The sequence below is a fragment of the Balaenoptera ricei genome, chromosome 12 (assembly GCF_028023285.1).
Source record: "Balaenoptera ricei isolate mBalRic1 chromosome 12, mBalRic1.hap2, whole genome shotgun sequence".
Taxonomy (NCBI): Eukaryota; Metazoa; Chordata; class Mammalia; order Artiodactyla; family Balaenopteridae; genus Balaenoptera; species Balaenoptera ricei.
In genome coordinates, this window is record NC_082650.1 from 37742506 (window position 1) to 37759144 (window position 16639).

Here is a 16639-nt window from a genome sequence, read left to right on the forward strand (position 1 = left end):
AGAAACTTGATTGTTTTTCCATTTATTTTTAAAATGCAAATTACACTAGTAAGTCAAAAAAATCACTCTGTTAAAAATACATTCAGAATTAACAAATGCAAAAAAAAAAAAAAAAGACACAGGATTGTAACTCTTGCCTTCTGAATATTAGGTTTATAACAAAAGCTCAGCCTAGAAAAATAGCATTCTTCACCGGATTTTGAGGAGGATACAGCTGTACAACTTAGATGTTTTTCCAGATAGAATCACACTACTGTGCTCCCTGCCCACTGATTCCTTTTTAGTAGTCAACAACTGTTTTCAAAAATTTTGGTGGTGATGATAGTAGTGATTAGATGGTAACTTGGCTGCAACTTAAAGCAGGAATATGAGGGTTTAGTCTCTGTGCATTTAAATCTCTATCCATATACATGTCTTATAAGGTGGAATCTCATCACAGCATGAATGTACGGTGAAACCTCATTTTTAATAGTCACATTAATACTCACATCAGAATAATTTCTGGCATGTATAGTATTTATATTTTAAGAATCAAAGGATACATTGGTAAGTATTTTTCTCATACATTAAACATGCATGTCACTATAAAATCATCATATGAGGTTTCACTGACATGTTTGTGATTGTATAATTTTATGCATGTATATATGGACAAACGTATACAAACCACTGAGAAAATTCAAGCATAAGTGCTGGAACTTTTTTCTGTAGTTTATATTCTAATAGTAACCTTTGTTCCTTTGTTATTTTCAAATGCGTATATGTGTAGATCACAGACATCCATGCAGACACAGTAATGGGACTGGTTTATGTCGATTTGGATGGGCTAACGTTCAAAGTAGGTTAACCCAATAACTGAAACTTCTTAGAAACAAGGAGAAGAAGTTGCTCCATGCCAATTTATAACTTTTCAAGTCTGAATTTCACTGCATTTAAGGGTGGTGTATTAGTTCTAAAAAGAAAAAAATTGATTTTAGTGTCTCAGGTGGATCCAAAAAAAATGACTCCTCTGAGTTCCTGACAAGCCTGAGCTAATTATGTTTTTCACTAATGAAAACCAAATAATGTTTGAATATATAGAACAAAATTTCCTAGGAATTCAGAATATTCCATAAATACATTGACCTACTATTAAGTTTCCAAAGGCATCTTGTTGCCAACTACGTCAACAGCACAGTTTTTCTGCCACAATAATACAGGAGGATTAAAATACACTCTAACACACAACAGATCCCCCAAATACCACAAAGAGATCTCAAATATTTCACCAAGGTAACTATTGCTCCCCCCACCCACCCAAAAAATAATCTCGTACGCTGAAGTTAGGAAAAAAAGTTCACCTACGTAGGGGCTTCCATTTGAATTAGATATAAAAGAGTAAACATAGCTAATACATATTCAGTTGGCCTCTGTTGATAGAAATCCACAGCTGTTTCTGTGTTAGTAAAAGACATTTGTAGATACTTATAAAAGCACCTAGAGTGCAATAAATAAAATCAGTGAGTTAAGCCATTTCTGTTCTCTGCTTCCAGTAGATTAATGAGTTTAGTAGATTGATACGTTCCACTTTGTCCCACCCAACCCCCTCAGAAGACCTTATTGAAGAATTATAAAGATGACGATTATTACTTTGTTATTATTACTTGTCTTTTTTTGGCCACCATGGAGGCTCAATGGTAAAAGCACTTTGCTGACAGCTGGCAGTTTTTGTACACAGACACACTGCAGTTGCTGAGCTATGCAGTCTTGTTTCTTGACATGACACACACAGACTTGAACTCATTTGGAATTAATAGCAGTGTGTTAGCCTAAAGGAAGTGACTTGGGGGTGTCTGCACTGAGATTCTCAGGCGCACAACTTAGGTGGGTTAAGGCAAGTATGTACGGTACAGCCTTTAGGGCAAACAACCTGCCATTTCAGACTTCAGTTACAGGGTCGTCATGGCATGTTTCGTTTGTTTGTTTTTTGCAATTACATTGCCTACATAGCCGTGGTGCTATCAAGACATGGAGTGCAGAAGACAGGGCTCTCAAGCTAATGTGCCCTGGATGACTTCGCAGCTGGCAGAGGCCGACTGGCTGGGCTGCAGAACAGTTAGTGACGGCCAGCAGAGGGCACCAGCACGTCTCCTTAAGAACTTTCCAGAGGCCTGGGAGAAAGCAGCCTGCTTCCAGGAAATCCATGATGGGCGTGTCCTGCATATCTGTCTGTTTCAGTTAGGAAGAGGAGGCCAAGTAGAATTGGTTGTGTGTGCGCATGTCTGTGTGTGTGTGTCTGTGTGTGTGTGTGTGTGTGTGTGGTCCCAGTGTACATGGAGGCTTTATGTTTTGTTAGTATGTATATATATTTAAACTTAGTTGCTTCTTGCTCTTCAAAAAATGCAGGAGGCCACTGCGAAACAAGTTCTTTGAACGGTCCAGGAGCTGATATACTGAAGCCATTTGTATTATTTCGACCTGAGAGAGAGAGAAAAAAGATGTTTTTAATCAAGGGTGAGAGCTCAGCACCTTTTCTCACCTCTCCAAGCACAAGAGTAAACCAAAAAAAAAAAAGAAAAAAAAAAAAAAGAGATCCAAAGCCCAAATTGTGCTTTAAATAGACAGTTTTCCTCTCCTCTTTTTCCTCGGTGCAACCTTTTGGATAGAGGCCATTTATGGTAATTTAAAATCCATTTTCTGGGGGCAAATTGAATATGTATTGCTGTACAATTAGGCTGTCAAAAAGAATGCAATGTTTTCAAATGTGGTCTGATATAGCATGGAGTATTCTCACATTTATACTGCAGGGAGCCCAAACAGATCTCGACCTGCTTCGGCACATAGGTCAGTGGTAGTCAAAGCAGCTACTTTGTTAGAAAATCAACCTGCGGGCGTGGGAATGTTTTTCCACAGCAACTTCATAGCCATTATTTGTTTCAAAGAGTTCTCCAAACTGTAAGAGAAAAATTAATGAAAACTCTTCCCTTTTAGATGGATTATAGATAATCTGAAGAATTACAGGCCAAGAACATTCACCCAACTTAACTTTAAAAAAAGAGGACTGTCTATTCATTGACTACAGGAACTGAAACACAGCTGTGAATGGAGGTCAGTTAGGACAGTGTTTTCAAAGCCTTGTCCAGGCTCTGAGCCACAGAAGATTTCCTGGGTATAATGGAAACCCCACAGCTAAAACTGCACATTACTTTTAAGCATCTGTTTTCCTTCTAAGGAACGGCTTTTATTTCCAGTTGCTATATAATATCATTGGGGGGCTTGAACTGGCCCATGATGTTAAATTACTCTTATTTTATGAGACTTATTTATGGCAGGTTGACAGGAGAAGGTCCACCCCACAGGACAAAGATACAGGAGATGCTCAGGTCTCTGCCTCTCAGCAGGGGATGAAGTTTATGCTTGAATCCGTTTTGGTTTTTCATGGGATTTTAATAGGCAGTGACTCTCCAGTGATTGTATTTGAAGGCTACACAGTTGAAAAAGCGCTTCATTCAACACCACATATAATGTGAAATCAAAAGGGAATAAAGGGAACGCAGGAAAAGGGGAGGGTGCAGGCATGTATGGAACTATGGCAGCTAAGTTAGTGTGAGGAAGTAAAGATAAGTAAATATAAAATCAGGGAATGAAATGTCAGAGCAAACTCAGCAGTCCACATAAGAATTTGGAAAAAACTAAGCGGTCAGGAAAACCGGTTGATAATTGGGGCTGTGTAAGTAACAAGTTGTGTGACCTTTGTTTTTCTTTTCTTTCATCTAGTTTCCTCACCTGTAAAATAAAATCTTAGTGTTCTAGTACTTGAGGTCTGCTAGAGGATTCTTTGTAGAAGGCATGGTAGTAGTATTTTGACTGGTGACTTATTAAACATTTAACTTATTTCATGAGCAGTGAGACTTGAAAACTCATATAATTTTACTATTCTCAGGCAGTAAGGAGGAAAATAATATTTTTATTACTTTTGGTTCAGCATTTAAAGTACTTATAAAATCATGAGAAGTTTTGTCTTCAAGGAATTTCATTCTGGACATTAAATTTGAAGAGTCCTCTAATTAAAGACAACATTGGAATTATAAATGCCTGGTTTGAAACTATAGTCTTGATTATATATAATCAGCATTCTCATGTTATTATCAGAGCTGATCCTTACAGAGTGGTTGCATCTAATTTATTATATTTTGATCATATTTATTGATCATTCATATTGACCAACACAATGTAATATTATATGATAAGAATGTTGTGTGATATTGTCAGAAGCAAGAAATTGCAGGACTTGTAGATGTTCTGGTCTACTCTTGAGCACAAACATATTGTTACATGTTACTTGGGCTGATATATGTGATATATTGTTTACAGAGGAAACCTTTTGGGAATGAAATACAGTGTATGGTGATTTCTGAGTTGATAAAATCTTTTCATGAGTAATATTGGTTAACATAAGCATTGTTACTACATCTAAGAAATTATGTTTATTAAACATGTAGTATGTGACATGTCCTATGTTGTACATGCTCTACAAGCATTGTTTTATGTAAATTCAGAACAACTATATGAAGTGCATATGCTATTGTCTCTATTTTGCAGGTGAGGAAACTTAGGCTTGGTGAGAATAAAGTTACTCAAATAAAGTTATAGGTCCAGGGTCATAAAGAATTTTATCTCATGCAGTCTGCCTTCAGCAGCTCATCTTAACCCCTACTCCTTACCACACTACTCCTTAGTGCTTTGACTTTATTTTTTAATAGAACACTTTACACAAGGCTATGTTACAATATTGAGAAGAATGGTAAAGAATGTAAAGGATTTATCATTTTATTTTTTGCTTAAGCTATCAAATCTGGGAGGATAGGAATGTTATGGTATAAATAGAAATACAACTATAGTATGGGGCAAAACAAAAAGAAATATCAGAGGAAAAAGATTAAGAAATGTTTCCTAAAGGAAGTATATTTTAAGATACAATTTGAAGGAGAGTGGGATTTGAAAGAGTGGAATTTGGGGAAAAAAACCCAACATTTGGTGTCAAGAGAACAGCATGGACAATTGGAAAAATACATGTCATATTTGCAGATGGTAAGAGTTTTAGTTTGGCTGTAAAAAAAAAAAAAAAAAAAAGGATAAGGGGAGATATCAGACTATGTGTGCCCTCAATAGATGATAAGCTTCAGGAAGCAGAGACCAGTTCTTATTTATCATTACATTTTCCTGGGGTCTCCCAGCATTGTCTGCATATGGTTGAGACTATTAAAGGTTGAAGAGGAGAGATAATATTTCAGTAGAACACTGGGGCCAGATCAGAGTAGATTTGCAAAGTCTGATAAGGAGTTTTGACTTTGTTCAGTAGGCAATAAGGAGTCATTGATAGGTTTTGGACAGGTGCCTAACATAATCAGAGTGGTACTTTAAGAAGATTAATTTGGCAGTCACATGGAAGGTGGGATAGGAGTTCTAAAATAAGAAAGAGACTGGAAAACTTCAGTTAATGATTGCCTGAATTAGGGCAGTGGTTTTGGGAATGTAAAAGAGGGGATGTGTGATGTCCTGTTTACAAAAGGGATGCTTTGAATGACATACAGTATTGGCTGATTTCTGAACTCTTTTTTATGAGTGGTGTTACCAAATGCTTTTGGGAAACTACAAGAGACACACACAAAATGCAGGCATGATGCATAGATCATTCCCTTTGTAAAGAAAAGCTTAAAAGGGGATGTATAAGGATTACTTTAATCTCTCTGGAGGAGAAGTAATCCAAAAAATGTGTTTATTATCCTACACACTAACAATATTAAAAGGTAAAATGATTCAATGGTGGAGGACAACGACGACAAACACATATCTTCAAAGAGAGAAGCTCACATTTCGAAATGAATTGGAATCTTACTTTCTATTTTGATCTTCGCTTGCAATTCAGCATATCACTTGATGCTGATATATAGAATTTGTTATCAGTTGTTATCCAAGGGAATTTGCCTAAACACAGATATAAAAATCAGGCTCTGATTGTATGTCTGCTCTCTTGAGTGCTAGAGTTAAGGGTCTGATAAGTTTCAGTGTTAATATTCTGGTTTCATTTTCACTTTTCACACCAGAAAAATGAAAGAGTATTATTATTTTTTAACACTACACATAATTAAGGTGATAACCTATCATTTATCATCCAAATGAGAACACTTTTAAGACCAATAGGGTGTGCTGGTAATAATTATATCAGGACAACCCATGTAAACTAAGACTGTACTGGGAAAACCAGGATATATGGCTTATATATAGTTACATATAACTACCTACAATGTTATATCATTTTCAAAATATACAAATTTTGGGTAATTCAAAGAAGTTGTATATTATATTGGATTTTTAGCCATGTAGTTGATACTTATGTAAGACTACTTTTAAAAGTAACTTTAGAGATGGCTTTCCTGGTAAGTTAAATATTATTCATAATTTTAAAAAAATTTATTAGAATTATCTCAGTCAGAACAATATTAATAGAAGAGAAAATACTGAAAGTAAATGACTGAAGGAAAGCTGCATGCCATCTATTTTGTGCCACAATAACATTTTCTTAATCATCTTTTAGTATCCCAGAAGAGTACCTCCAAAGTAAAGTACTTACATGTACATAGGCTGTAGCTGTAAATGAGATGTCTTCTGAGGCCCCTGATAGCCATAAGAGTCAAAGCCACCTATGAAATCAACTGAAAGGGACAATTGCCTTAATTAGTTAACTTTTCAGAAGAGATAAACGTTCATGATCAAGGTCTCACACAGATTACTAATATAAACCTTTTAATAATCTATTAAACCAGAACTAGCTAATTGTGGAGGAAAAAAGATAGTTCCTTCAAGGCAGTGATTTTTTTTCCCCCCTCAACTGTGAGATTCAATTATTGCTTTACAAGAATCTATTCACTTGGGAGAAGAAATTTATATACTCCTTTGAAGCAACCAAGACCTAATTGGAGCAATAAAATTCACTTGCACAATTAAGATGCTATATGTCTTTTTGGTTAGCATGGAGATTTTCTGCAACACATTACAAATGTAAAAAATAATGATCGCTCAAGTGCATGTACCTATCAGCAATTGCGGCACTAGTAATAGTGTTATATCCTATGATTGTCAAGTACAAGGTGCTATGGTGGTGGTCATGTAAATTAGCTCAAAATGGCTGTCCCCTGCCATTATGTGGTTCATAATCTCAAATAGACAATCAGAAATAAAGATGTGCAGCAAACTCTAACCAAACATTCAAATGCAATACATACCTAGGTATTTAAGGTACAATGAGATGTAACAAGAGTTACAGTGGTAGATTATATTATCCAAAATGGCTGCAACAATATCTCCTATTCCATATCTGCCTGCAGTGTGACCTTGACACTCACCCCATCCTGAGGTTTGGGTCTTTGTCCCTTCCTCTTGAACCTGGGTAGAACTTTGTGGCCACTTTGACCAGTAGAGTATGGTAGAAGTGACACTTTGTGACTTCCAAGGCTAGATCAAAAAAATGTCATGCACTTTGCTCTTTAGGGATGCTCTCTTTTGGAACACAGCCATCATGCCCAAACTAGGAATCCCAAACTAGCCCACGTGGAGAGATCAATGGAGGACCCTCGGATATGATTTTGGCTGACAGGCTAGCTAAGGTCCCAGCTGATAGTCACCATCAACACCCAGACATGTGACAAAAATTGCCTCCAAATGATTCCAGCCCCAAGCTGTTGAGTCAGCCCAATCTTGGAGTCTCCCACCTGAGGGTCCTGACATCCGGGATCAGAAACAAGCTATCCTCACTGTGCCCTGTCTGGATTCTTAACCCACAGATCCATGAGCATAATAATGGTTGTTTTATACCACTACATTTTGGAAGGGGTAGTAACTGGGACAGTAAATACTAAGAGTGCTGTGAAAATGTTTTGGTTTTGTTTTTTCTTTCCCATTCCTGGATGTGGAGGTCATGTGGTGGGGCAAAAAGAGGCAAAACAACAAAAAGCTGACAAGATAGATGACAGGAAGAAGAAAGAGAGGAAACTAGAAACTGAATTAGGATGCTAGAGGATGTCTTTACTTTTTCTAATATCTCTTTCTGTTGGCTTAGCTTTGACTAGTTTTTGTTCTTTTTAATATCCTAAGTGTTACAGGTAGAAATTGGAGCAAGTAACATAAAGTCCATGATGTCTGTTTAGTGGGGAAATCTTTTTATTTTTTTAAAATAGATTTTATTTTTTAGAACAGTTTTAGGTTCACAGCAAAATTGAGAAGAAAATACCAAGAGTTGCTATATACCCCCTCCTGCCCCCACCCCGCCCAACATGTGCACAACCTCCCCTACTGTCAACATCCCAACCAGAGTGGTGCATTTGTTATGGCTGATAAACCTATACTGACATATTGTTACCACCTAAAGTCCAGAGTTTGTATTACGGTTCACTTCTGGTGTTTTAAATTCTGTAGGTTTCGACAAATATGTAATGACATGTATCCACAATGTTAGTGTCATACAGAATAGTTTCACTGCCCTAAAAGTCCTGTGTTCTGCCTTTTTATCCCTCCCTCTCCCCTAATCTCTAGCAACCACTGATCTTTTTACTGTCTCCATAATTTTGCCTTTTCCAGAATGTCATAGAGTTGGACTCCTATAGTATCTAGCCTTTTCTGATTGGCTTTTTTCACTTATTAATATGCTTTCAAGGTGCCTCCGTGTATTCTTTTGATTTAATATCTCTTTTTATCATGAAAACCCTTTTATTGAGGCAGAATTTCTCTTCTGGTCAGAAGTGGAATAGTACAGCAGTCCCCCCTTATCTGCGGGGATACAGTCCAAGACCCTTAGTGGATGCTTGAACCATGAATAGTACTGAACCCTATATATACACAATACTATTTTTTTTTTTCCTATACTAACGGATGGGTGGCATACACAGCATGAATATGCTGGACAAAGGGGTGATTTATGTTACTGGAGGGACAGAGCAGGACGGTGTAAGATTTCATCACTACTCAGAATGGCTCATGATTTAAAACTTATGAATTGTTTATTCCGTTTAATCTTTTCAGACTGCAGTTGACGGCAGGTAATCGAAACCATGGAAAGTGAAACTACAAATAAGGAGGACTACAGTGTAATGAAAAGGACAGAGATCCTGATGTTAGAAGGATCAGGGTTCAAATACTGCTTTGACCACTTGCCAGCTGTGTGACCTTAGACAAATCACTTAACTTCTCTTACACGAGAATTATAATACTTAATACTATTAGTGTGAGGATAAAATAAGGAACGTAGAGCCCTGGATAAGACATGCAGTATGGAAGAAGAAAATTAAAAACCCTTAAAAATTCAGGATTTTCTTTATAATTCTTCTAAACCATGCAGTTTAGGAGAAAGATAGAAAGTGTTTTAATTTGGAACAACTATAGAACTATATCAAATATTTTATAGAAGATGAATTAAAAGAGACGGAACCTCTTTTGTTTTCTGAATTGCCCACGTTTGCACATTAGCTAATATAAATGGTACCAGAAGAGCTGTACAATAATTGAATGGCAACTATATTTAAAGTTTGTATTTTGAGAAATTATTTTCCACGATTGGGGATTCATTGCAGATAGTGCCTAAATTCCTGTTCATTGGGGTTCACTCTTACCAACATTAAGACTTAAGGACTAGTTTTCTGAGAGGCATTCAAGCATTAAAGTTTCCTTGTTCTGAGGTTCCCTGTTAGTAAGATGGTCCCCACCCTGGTGCTGGAGAAGAGAGTGGGAAGATGTAAACAGTAAGGTCTCCTCCACTGAAACCGAGATCCAAGTCAACCTCAGGCTTATTAGTGTTATCATTGTTGTTTTGAAATATTTCCTTAGCTTGATTCCAGAGGTGTGAGATGGATGGCAGAAAAAAACAGATGGTAATTTATAAGTCAGAGACTGTGCAGTGAACCAAGGGATAACCAGAAGAAACCAAGATGAATCTTCAAGTCCAAAGGATAGAATTGGGACCAAAACTGGGAAACAAAGCTTGAGTCAGGAGCAGTGTAGACCTTCTGGAGACGTGAGAAAAGGCCAGAAGGGAAATGAGATGTGTCTGAGTACTGTTGCAAATGGAGGTTGAGTTGTCTGCGTCTTGCTCTCATTAGCCATCTATCTGGTGTGTGGGTTGGTGGGGCCGATTTACAACTACCCAGCTGGGGAGGATAGCGCTAAAGCTTTGACAGAAGGATTGCGATTGTTTTGGTCATTCTGGTCGTTCAGATCATCTGGGGCCGTGGAAAAGGATGCAACAGCAGATGACTCAGAACCAAGAGGAGAAAAGAAGAGGATCTGAGTGTAACCAGGATGCATTTTTACCATCTCACTTGTGAGGAGGCATTCAAATTTAAATCAGAATCAAAGGATATATTTTCTGTAGTGTATTTTATATACCTGCCTGTGTTCACAGCCAAGGAATTTATGTAACGTCAGTTTCCACATGTACTCATTCTCAGTAATTGTTTGGATGTCTTCCTAAAGACCTGAAGGAGAGGAATATGAATAAGCTGGATCCAACTGACCACACTAGAGTTAAGAGTGTGGTGGTCAGTGTAGGTAGACATGGTTCTCTGCATCTTTTACAGAATGGTGTTTCACCCATAATTTGGAACTCTTTGGGGTGCCATGTGGGTGGAGAGCATAGTAGAAGAAATTATGCTTCTCTCTCTTAAAATTGAATTACTGGGGTTAGCTTACATTTTTAGAATACCCTTAATACCACTTTGGTCTGTTTTCTGTTTCTTTTATATAATTACATTTATTTAGGCTCTAAAGAGGCTACTGAATATTGTAAAACTTTCCTAAGCAATAGGAGTCATGAAACAGCTAACAGGTACTTCTCCAAGTAATTGTGATGGCATCTAGATGTTTGGCTCATAGCTCAAATTTGTTGTCTAGGAGGATGTTGCAGCCTTTAATGGAACAAAAAGAATGAGAGGAGGGAGTTGGTGTTTGGCTTCATTAGGAAATGTAGTATATGTGGCACGTACAAGCAGCAAGGACCAGGAAACACTTGGGAAAAGGGAAATGTAATTGTAATTGGTGCAAGGCAGATTAGGGACTTGCTGGGATTTTAGAGATTAATTTCTTTTTCCTCATTCAGCTTTATTGTGCTTTATTGAAAACTATGTCCACCTGACATATTGTGAATCTACTTTTTTGTTGTTGATCCCATCACTATAATTTAAGCTGCATGAGATTTACTATTTACTACAGTAGCCCCAGAACCCAGAACAGTGTCTGGCTCATGGAAGCCATATTTACTGAATAAACTCTTTAGGCTGTTTTTTTTTTTTTTTTTTTTTTTTTTTAAAGACAATTGATTTAAGCATGGAAGATGCTGGTAAAATTTCTAAGTGAAATTTGACTGAGTGCATTTACCCTTTCCTTCATAAGGTCTTGAATGATAATAAAGAGAAGACCTTTTATAGAAGATCTAGAATGTCAATGATTGCTTAGGTCCTGTGAGATAAAAGAAATCGTTTGGATACCAATGGGAAGAAGGCACCACTCTAGTCTCTTTGATCTAGGGGAGTAGAAGGAAAGAGGCTAGGACATGCTTTAGCATCAAGATGACTGGGCTGAGAGGGTAATCCATTGACGAATGCTATGTTGCAAATGTTGATAATTGCTAGGGAAAACATTGCTTTCTTTCTGGCCAGTTCATAGCATCCTAAACAGAGGTACATGACTGGGTAGAAGGTGACAAAATAAAAATCAAATCTGTACTTGTTTAATCTTTGCCTCATTGGAGTGATTTCTTTTGGTCCTCTGAAAACAACTCAGGAATGTTATTTTCTTTGCAGATGTTACAGCGTTTTCTCTTTGGCTTAGTTTTCCCATCTGCAATATGGGTGTGTTTTTGTCTACTTACCAACAGAGGCACAGAGATGCCCAATGATTTTAAATTAGTAAAGTGCCATATCAGTTTAATAACTATGATTTAATAAAATTAATAATAGTGGGATTTCGAAATTACCAAGTAAGAGAAAAGTGCTTTTTGAATAAATATTCCTCACTCAAATATGTTTCCTGTTGTGAGCTTCCCTTTTATTTAAATCTTTTAATCATGAACTCTGAGTTCAGCAAACTTAAAACTGCTTTTTTAAATACATGTTGGCAGGGAGGTATTGTAATATAATATTGTACCTTGGTTATTAATGACAAAGCCACTAGGCAACACACTCTCTTTTGGAGACAGAGCTGGAAAAGGCTATGGGGGGAAATTTTAACAGGCAGTTCACAGAAAGCTAAGCCTAAATATTTGGAAGAACTCATTGAAAGACATTAAAAAATTTGTGTGGGCCTATGAAAACAGAGTGTAAATCCATTGTCTCTGCAGGTCACTATTTCAAGGGTACTTATCTCCAGTTGCACAAAAGGAATTCAGAGCATAACTTACTGTAGCCCAAATTCAAAAGCCCCACCTTCCTCCCACACAGACTTACTTGGCGGCAGCAGTTCAGCTTCCTGTGTGAGCTTGATGTGCTCAGTCTGGACTTGTATCTCTGAGTGGACTCAGAGCTGTTTTTTTTTTCTGATTAGGAAAACACAACCCTTCGTAGGGGTACTTTAGTCTGTTATTGCCTGAAAGGTCACTGAAGTGTAATGCTACAGAGAGCTTCTGGCAGGCGAAACATGCATTGAATGACATGAGACTTATTAGGTAAATCATGGCAGATGCTTCACTTCCTAACCTTGTTGAGAAAATAACATTTTCTCAGGGTCTTAGGATTCTATTTTCCATGTTTCTCTCTTAGTTGTATCAGAACCAGATCTTCAATATTTTAAACTTGGTAACACGTTTACATATACTAAAAACTGGAAGTGGAATGCAATCACTACAATGGTATAAAAATGAAATATTTCTTTAGTTAGAGATCATTTGAGTAACCACTTTAAACTGTTGGTTCTAAAAAATAAAAATGAAATATAAGTTTCCACTTGATAAACTGTTTTGTCTTTTCACTCTTGCCTATTTTTGCTAATTCTCAGTGTGGCCAGTACCTTAGGTGAGATTTGAAGAAACACATGCTGGTTTTCTGCTGAGACCAGGATCTTGCTATTGAATCTTATTCTAATAATCTAATGCCATCACTGGCTGCATCACAGGGAAAGTATGAAGTAATATAATGATTGAGGGTTTGGTAGTTGGAAGACCTGGGCTCAGGTGTGCCTTCCCTTCTGACCAGCATCATATCCACAAGCAGGTCACAATTGCTCTGAGCCTGACTTTCTTCCTCTGTGAAGTAGAGATAATAAAACAATTCCAACTTCACAGGGTTATATGTGTTTAATACTTAGATGCATGTATTTTATGGATGCACTACAGGTAGATTTGGGATCTCATCTCTTTTAACAAGGGATTTATACCAAAAGAATGATTCAAATTATGCTTTAAAATATATATTTAGGTTCTTTACTGAAAGGATGAGAATTTTTCAGGCCAGGGAAGTAGATGGAGATAAGGGTCAAAGAAGAGAACTTTGTGTTAGAATTTACTGGAATTTTGTATGGAATGACATGAGTGTGGAAATCATCAGCGGAAGCTGAGGTAGGTTTATGGAAACCCTTAATGCCCACTTGGTTGGTTGATTGTGGTCTGGCAAGCAGTAGGAATGTGACATATGTGACATATTGTGGAAAAAAAGGGAAGATGTATTTTAAAAAAACTACGTAGAACTGAGTTTCCATATTTCAAATAGTTTTGGAAGTCACCTTATATATTATCCAAAAGGATGGGGAGAGGCTAGGCCCGGCCTGGTTTGTAGTCTATGAGACTTCGACCCATATGTAGGGAAGAGGAACTTTACAGTGGAGTGGGCGAGAATGAAGACACCAAGAGCTCATCTCCTGAACCAGGCAGAGGGGATGAAGCCAAGGCTTGGTGGAAGGATTGCTTTGAAGAGGAAAAGCTTAACGGTTCCTCTCAGATTTGGAGAGGGTTTCTAAAGACAAAAAGATAATTGCTGGTATAGAATTGTTGAGGTTCTGAGGGAAAAATGGAAGGAGTTTGGTAGCTTTGATTTTCTCAGGTTTGGGAACTAGACTTAAGGAACTTGGAAAGGTTTGGAGCACGTCCTGTGGTGACTGTGGCGCACTGTCCATGGGAGAGGAGTGAGAGCCTTGTTGAGCAGGAGAGAGCGTCCAGCTGGGTTTAGGGACTCTCTCCAGCCATGTGCAGCAACCCAGGATTAGGAGTGGAGAAACTGCACCTGAGCCTCATCAGACAGGGTTATGGAAAATCCAAGGATGGTGGAAGAGAAAGCAAGGAAGGAAACTAAGTGTGCCTGTAAGAGCATCACCGCTCTTGTGGATTCAGGAGACAGATGATGAGCAGAAAGATAAACAAAGATTCCAGTGGAGGGAAGCTCCTAATTAAAGATGAAGAAAAATTCCTCCAGGAGGGAAGCAGGAGAACAAGGAGGGAGTAAAGATAGGAGTTTATAATCAGGCAGAGAATTTTAGAACTGGTGATTTTTAGAGAAGCCTTCTTCCTCCATAATGAAGGTGATAAAAATTAGCCTCCTTGGTGAAGGGAACTAAGGAGATAGGTGAAGTGAGTGGTGACAAAGATGGTAAGAGCTGAGAAGATCAAGAAATTGTAAAGCTAGAGTCAGAAAATTATGTATTCAGATATCTTTATTACTTTCAATAACCGTGGAATCGTGTGCAGAATATGATGAAATGGCTAAGCAAACTTTATCTTAAAGGTGCCTGGCCTCACTTTGTGCCATGCCATTTGGGTGGGTTAGATTTACCAGTCTCTGTTTTGTTCTCCCCTATTAGAATGGCTTTCAATTATGTGACATGCCTTTCCGTCGAAATTGGAAAGAGCAGTTATTACAGGCTATAGGCAAGCTAGTTAGACATGATTGGGTATGTCTTCTCAGCTGACATCCAGGATATATTTTTATATATTAGAAGGCACAGCCCATTTAAATGCAGTGGTTTTAATTAGGATGTGGGCACATCAATGCATACATATTTAGGAAAATGAAAAATAAAGCATGCATGCTAAAATCCCCCAGTAGAGAACTATTCCTCCCCTTGTAATTTTTGCTAACACAATCTTCGCATTATTTTGCAGCCTCCAGAAAGGAGGACTAAACCTAAATTACTCATCTTTATAGAACAACAATAGCAGTTTCAGGTATGAGGATGTCCAGTGGTTACTCTAATATTTTTCCAGCTATCTGGGAAAGGCGAAACTAGATTTGCTGTATGGGGTTCATTAAAAACACTTAAGATGATTCCTGTGTGAATTATGGTGTCCATTTGGTCAATACGGGTGGAAAAAGTTACCCTTTTTAAAAAAGACACCTATTTTTGTTAAATTCTGCATATCCCCCTGATTTGTCCTTTAGGTTTCGGTGGAAATGTCATTTCCTCAGGGAAGAATTTCCTAGTTTTCTTAACTGGATGAGGCACCCCTGGGGTATGTCCCCCTACCCCCACTCTCCTTGTCTGAACACTCGTCACGCTTTGGTGTAGTTCCTCCTGTGAACTGTGTGCTGGGCTGTAAGCATCAGGAGGGCAAAGACAGTGTCTGCCTCGTGCCTAGTGACTAACACGCAGCCTACCATGTGCAGTGGCTACTCGGCAAACATGTGTTGGAAGAATCTACGTCGAGTCTCACAGTGAAGTGATGTGTAAAGTATACCTAGAATCGGGAGACAAGTTCTGCTCCCAGCACTGCCTCTAAATGATTGACTCAGAGCAAATCAATTTCAGTGTTCCTTTCCTCAGCTGTAAAATTAGGGGATTAAAGCAGGTGATTGCTAATATTGTTCATAGCGCTATGATCTGCACAATTCCATATTTGTGGGATTGGTTTACATACTGATAATAGCAATAAAACATTTAAAATGAACAAATCTGCAAAGGCATAATGAATGGGAAGATTTAGTGCAAAGGAGTTGTTTCCCCTCTGGCTGTTACTACTATCATGCATTGATTTTACTAAGCAAGTTTCCAGGGAGATGAACTGCTGAATAGGGTATATTGGAACCTGAGACATGAGACATGACAATTCCCAGTTGGAAAACAGAGTGATGAAAATGGTGGGACCTGGGAGAGAAGCAGCGGATTGACAGGTTTGGAGCCCACAGAAATACTGTGGCCTCCTTTTAACTTACTTCCGGGATGAAGGTATATGGATGAGTGACTATGTGCGTCCCATTGCCTCTGTGCTCTTGGGAATTCCTTTAACATCAGCTTCATTAGTTACAGAGGCAGCAATCCATATCCAATTTTTTTTGTGTGTCAGGATGGTTCATGTATAAACTAGCCTTCTTTGTTGGAAACATTTGCAATTAATCCCATAAACAAACAAAAAATGCAAATCCTGCACTGCCCCAGCCAACCCTGCTGACACTGAGACCAGACTGCCATCTATTATACACAGAAATGAATTGAAATTCTCACTTTGGGCCTAACCTAATTTTCCAGTGATAATAGGCATGGATTCCCAGAAGCACTCTACACCTCTTGATAGTAACATCCTCATTTCCTTTCCTGGTAAATGTTTTAAATAAGATTTCAACACCAAAGGAAATTAACCTTTAAATTAATTGTAATTTTAAAATGCCATCACTGATTTTTGTCTTCAGCCTAA

General features: G+C 37.9%; 1 protein-coding gene across 1 annotated transcript in view; it reads right to left on the reverse strand.

The window, feature by feature from the left end:
* Window positions 1–2137: 2137 nt before the first annotated feature.
* The window catches only part of NKAIN2 (sodium/potassium transporting ATPase interacting 2), a 1008072-nt gene continuing 993570 nt past the window's right edge, over window positions 2138–16639 (reverse strand). The window contains exons 6-7 of the mRNA XM_059941958.1: window positions 6614–6695; window positions 2138–2457 (exon numbers count right to left, since the gene is read on the reverse strand). Of these exons, the coding sequence (XP_059797941.1) occupies window positions 2448–2457; window positions 6614–6695 (92 nt within the window). The 3' untranslated portion in view covers window positions 2138–2447. The remainder of the gene's footprint in view (window positions 2458–6613; window positions 6696–16639) is intronic.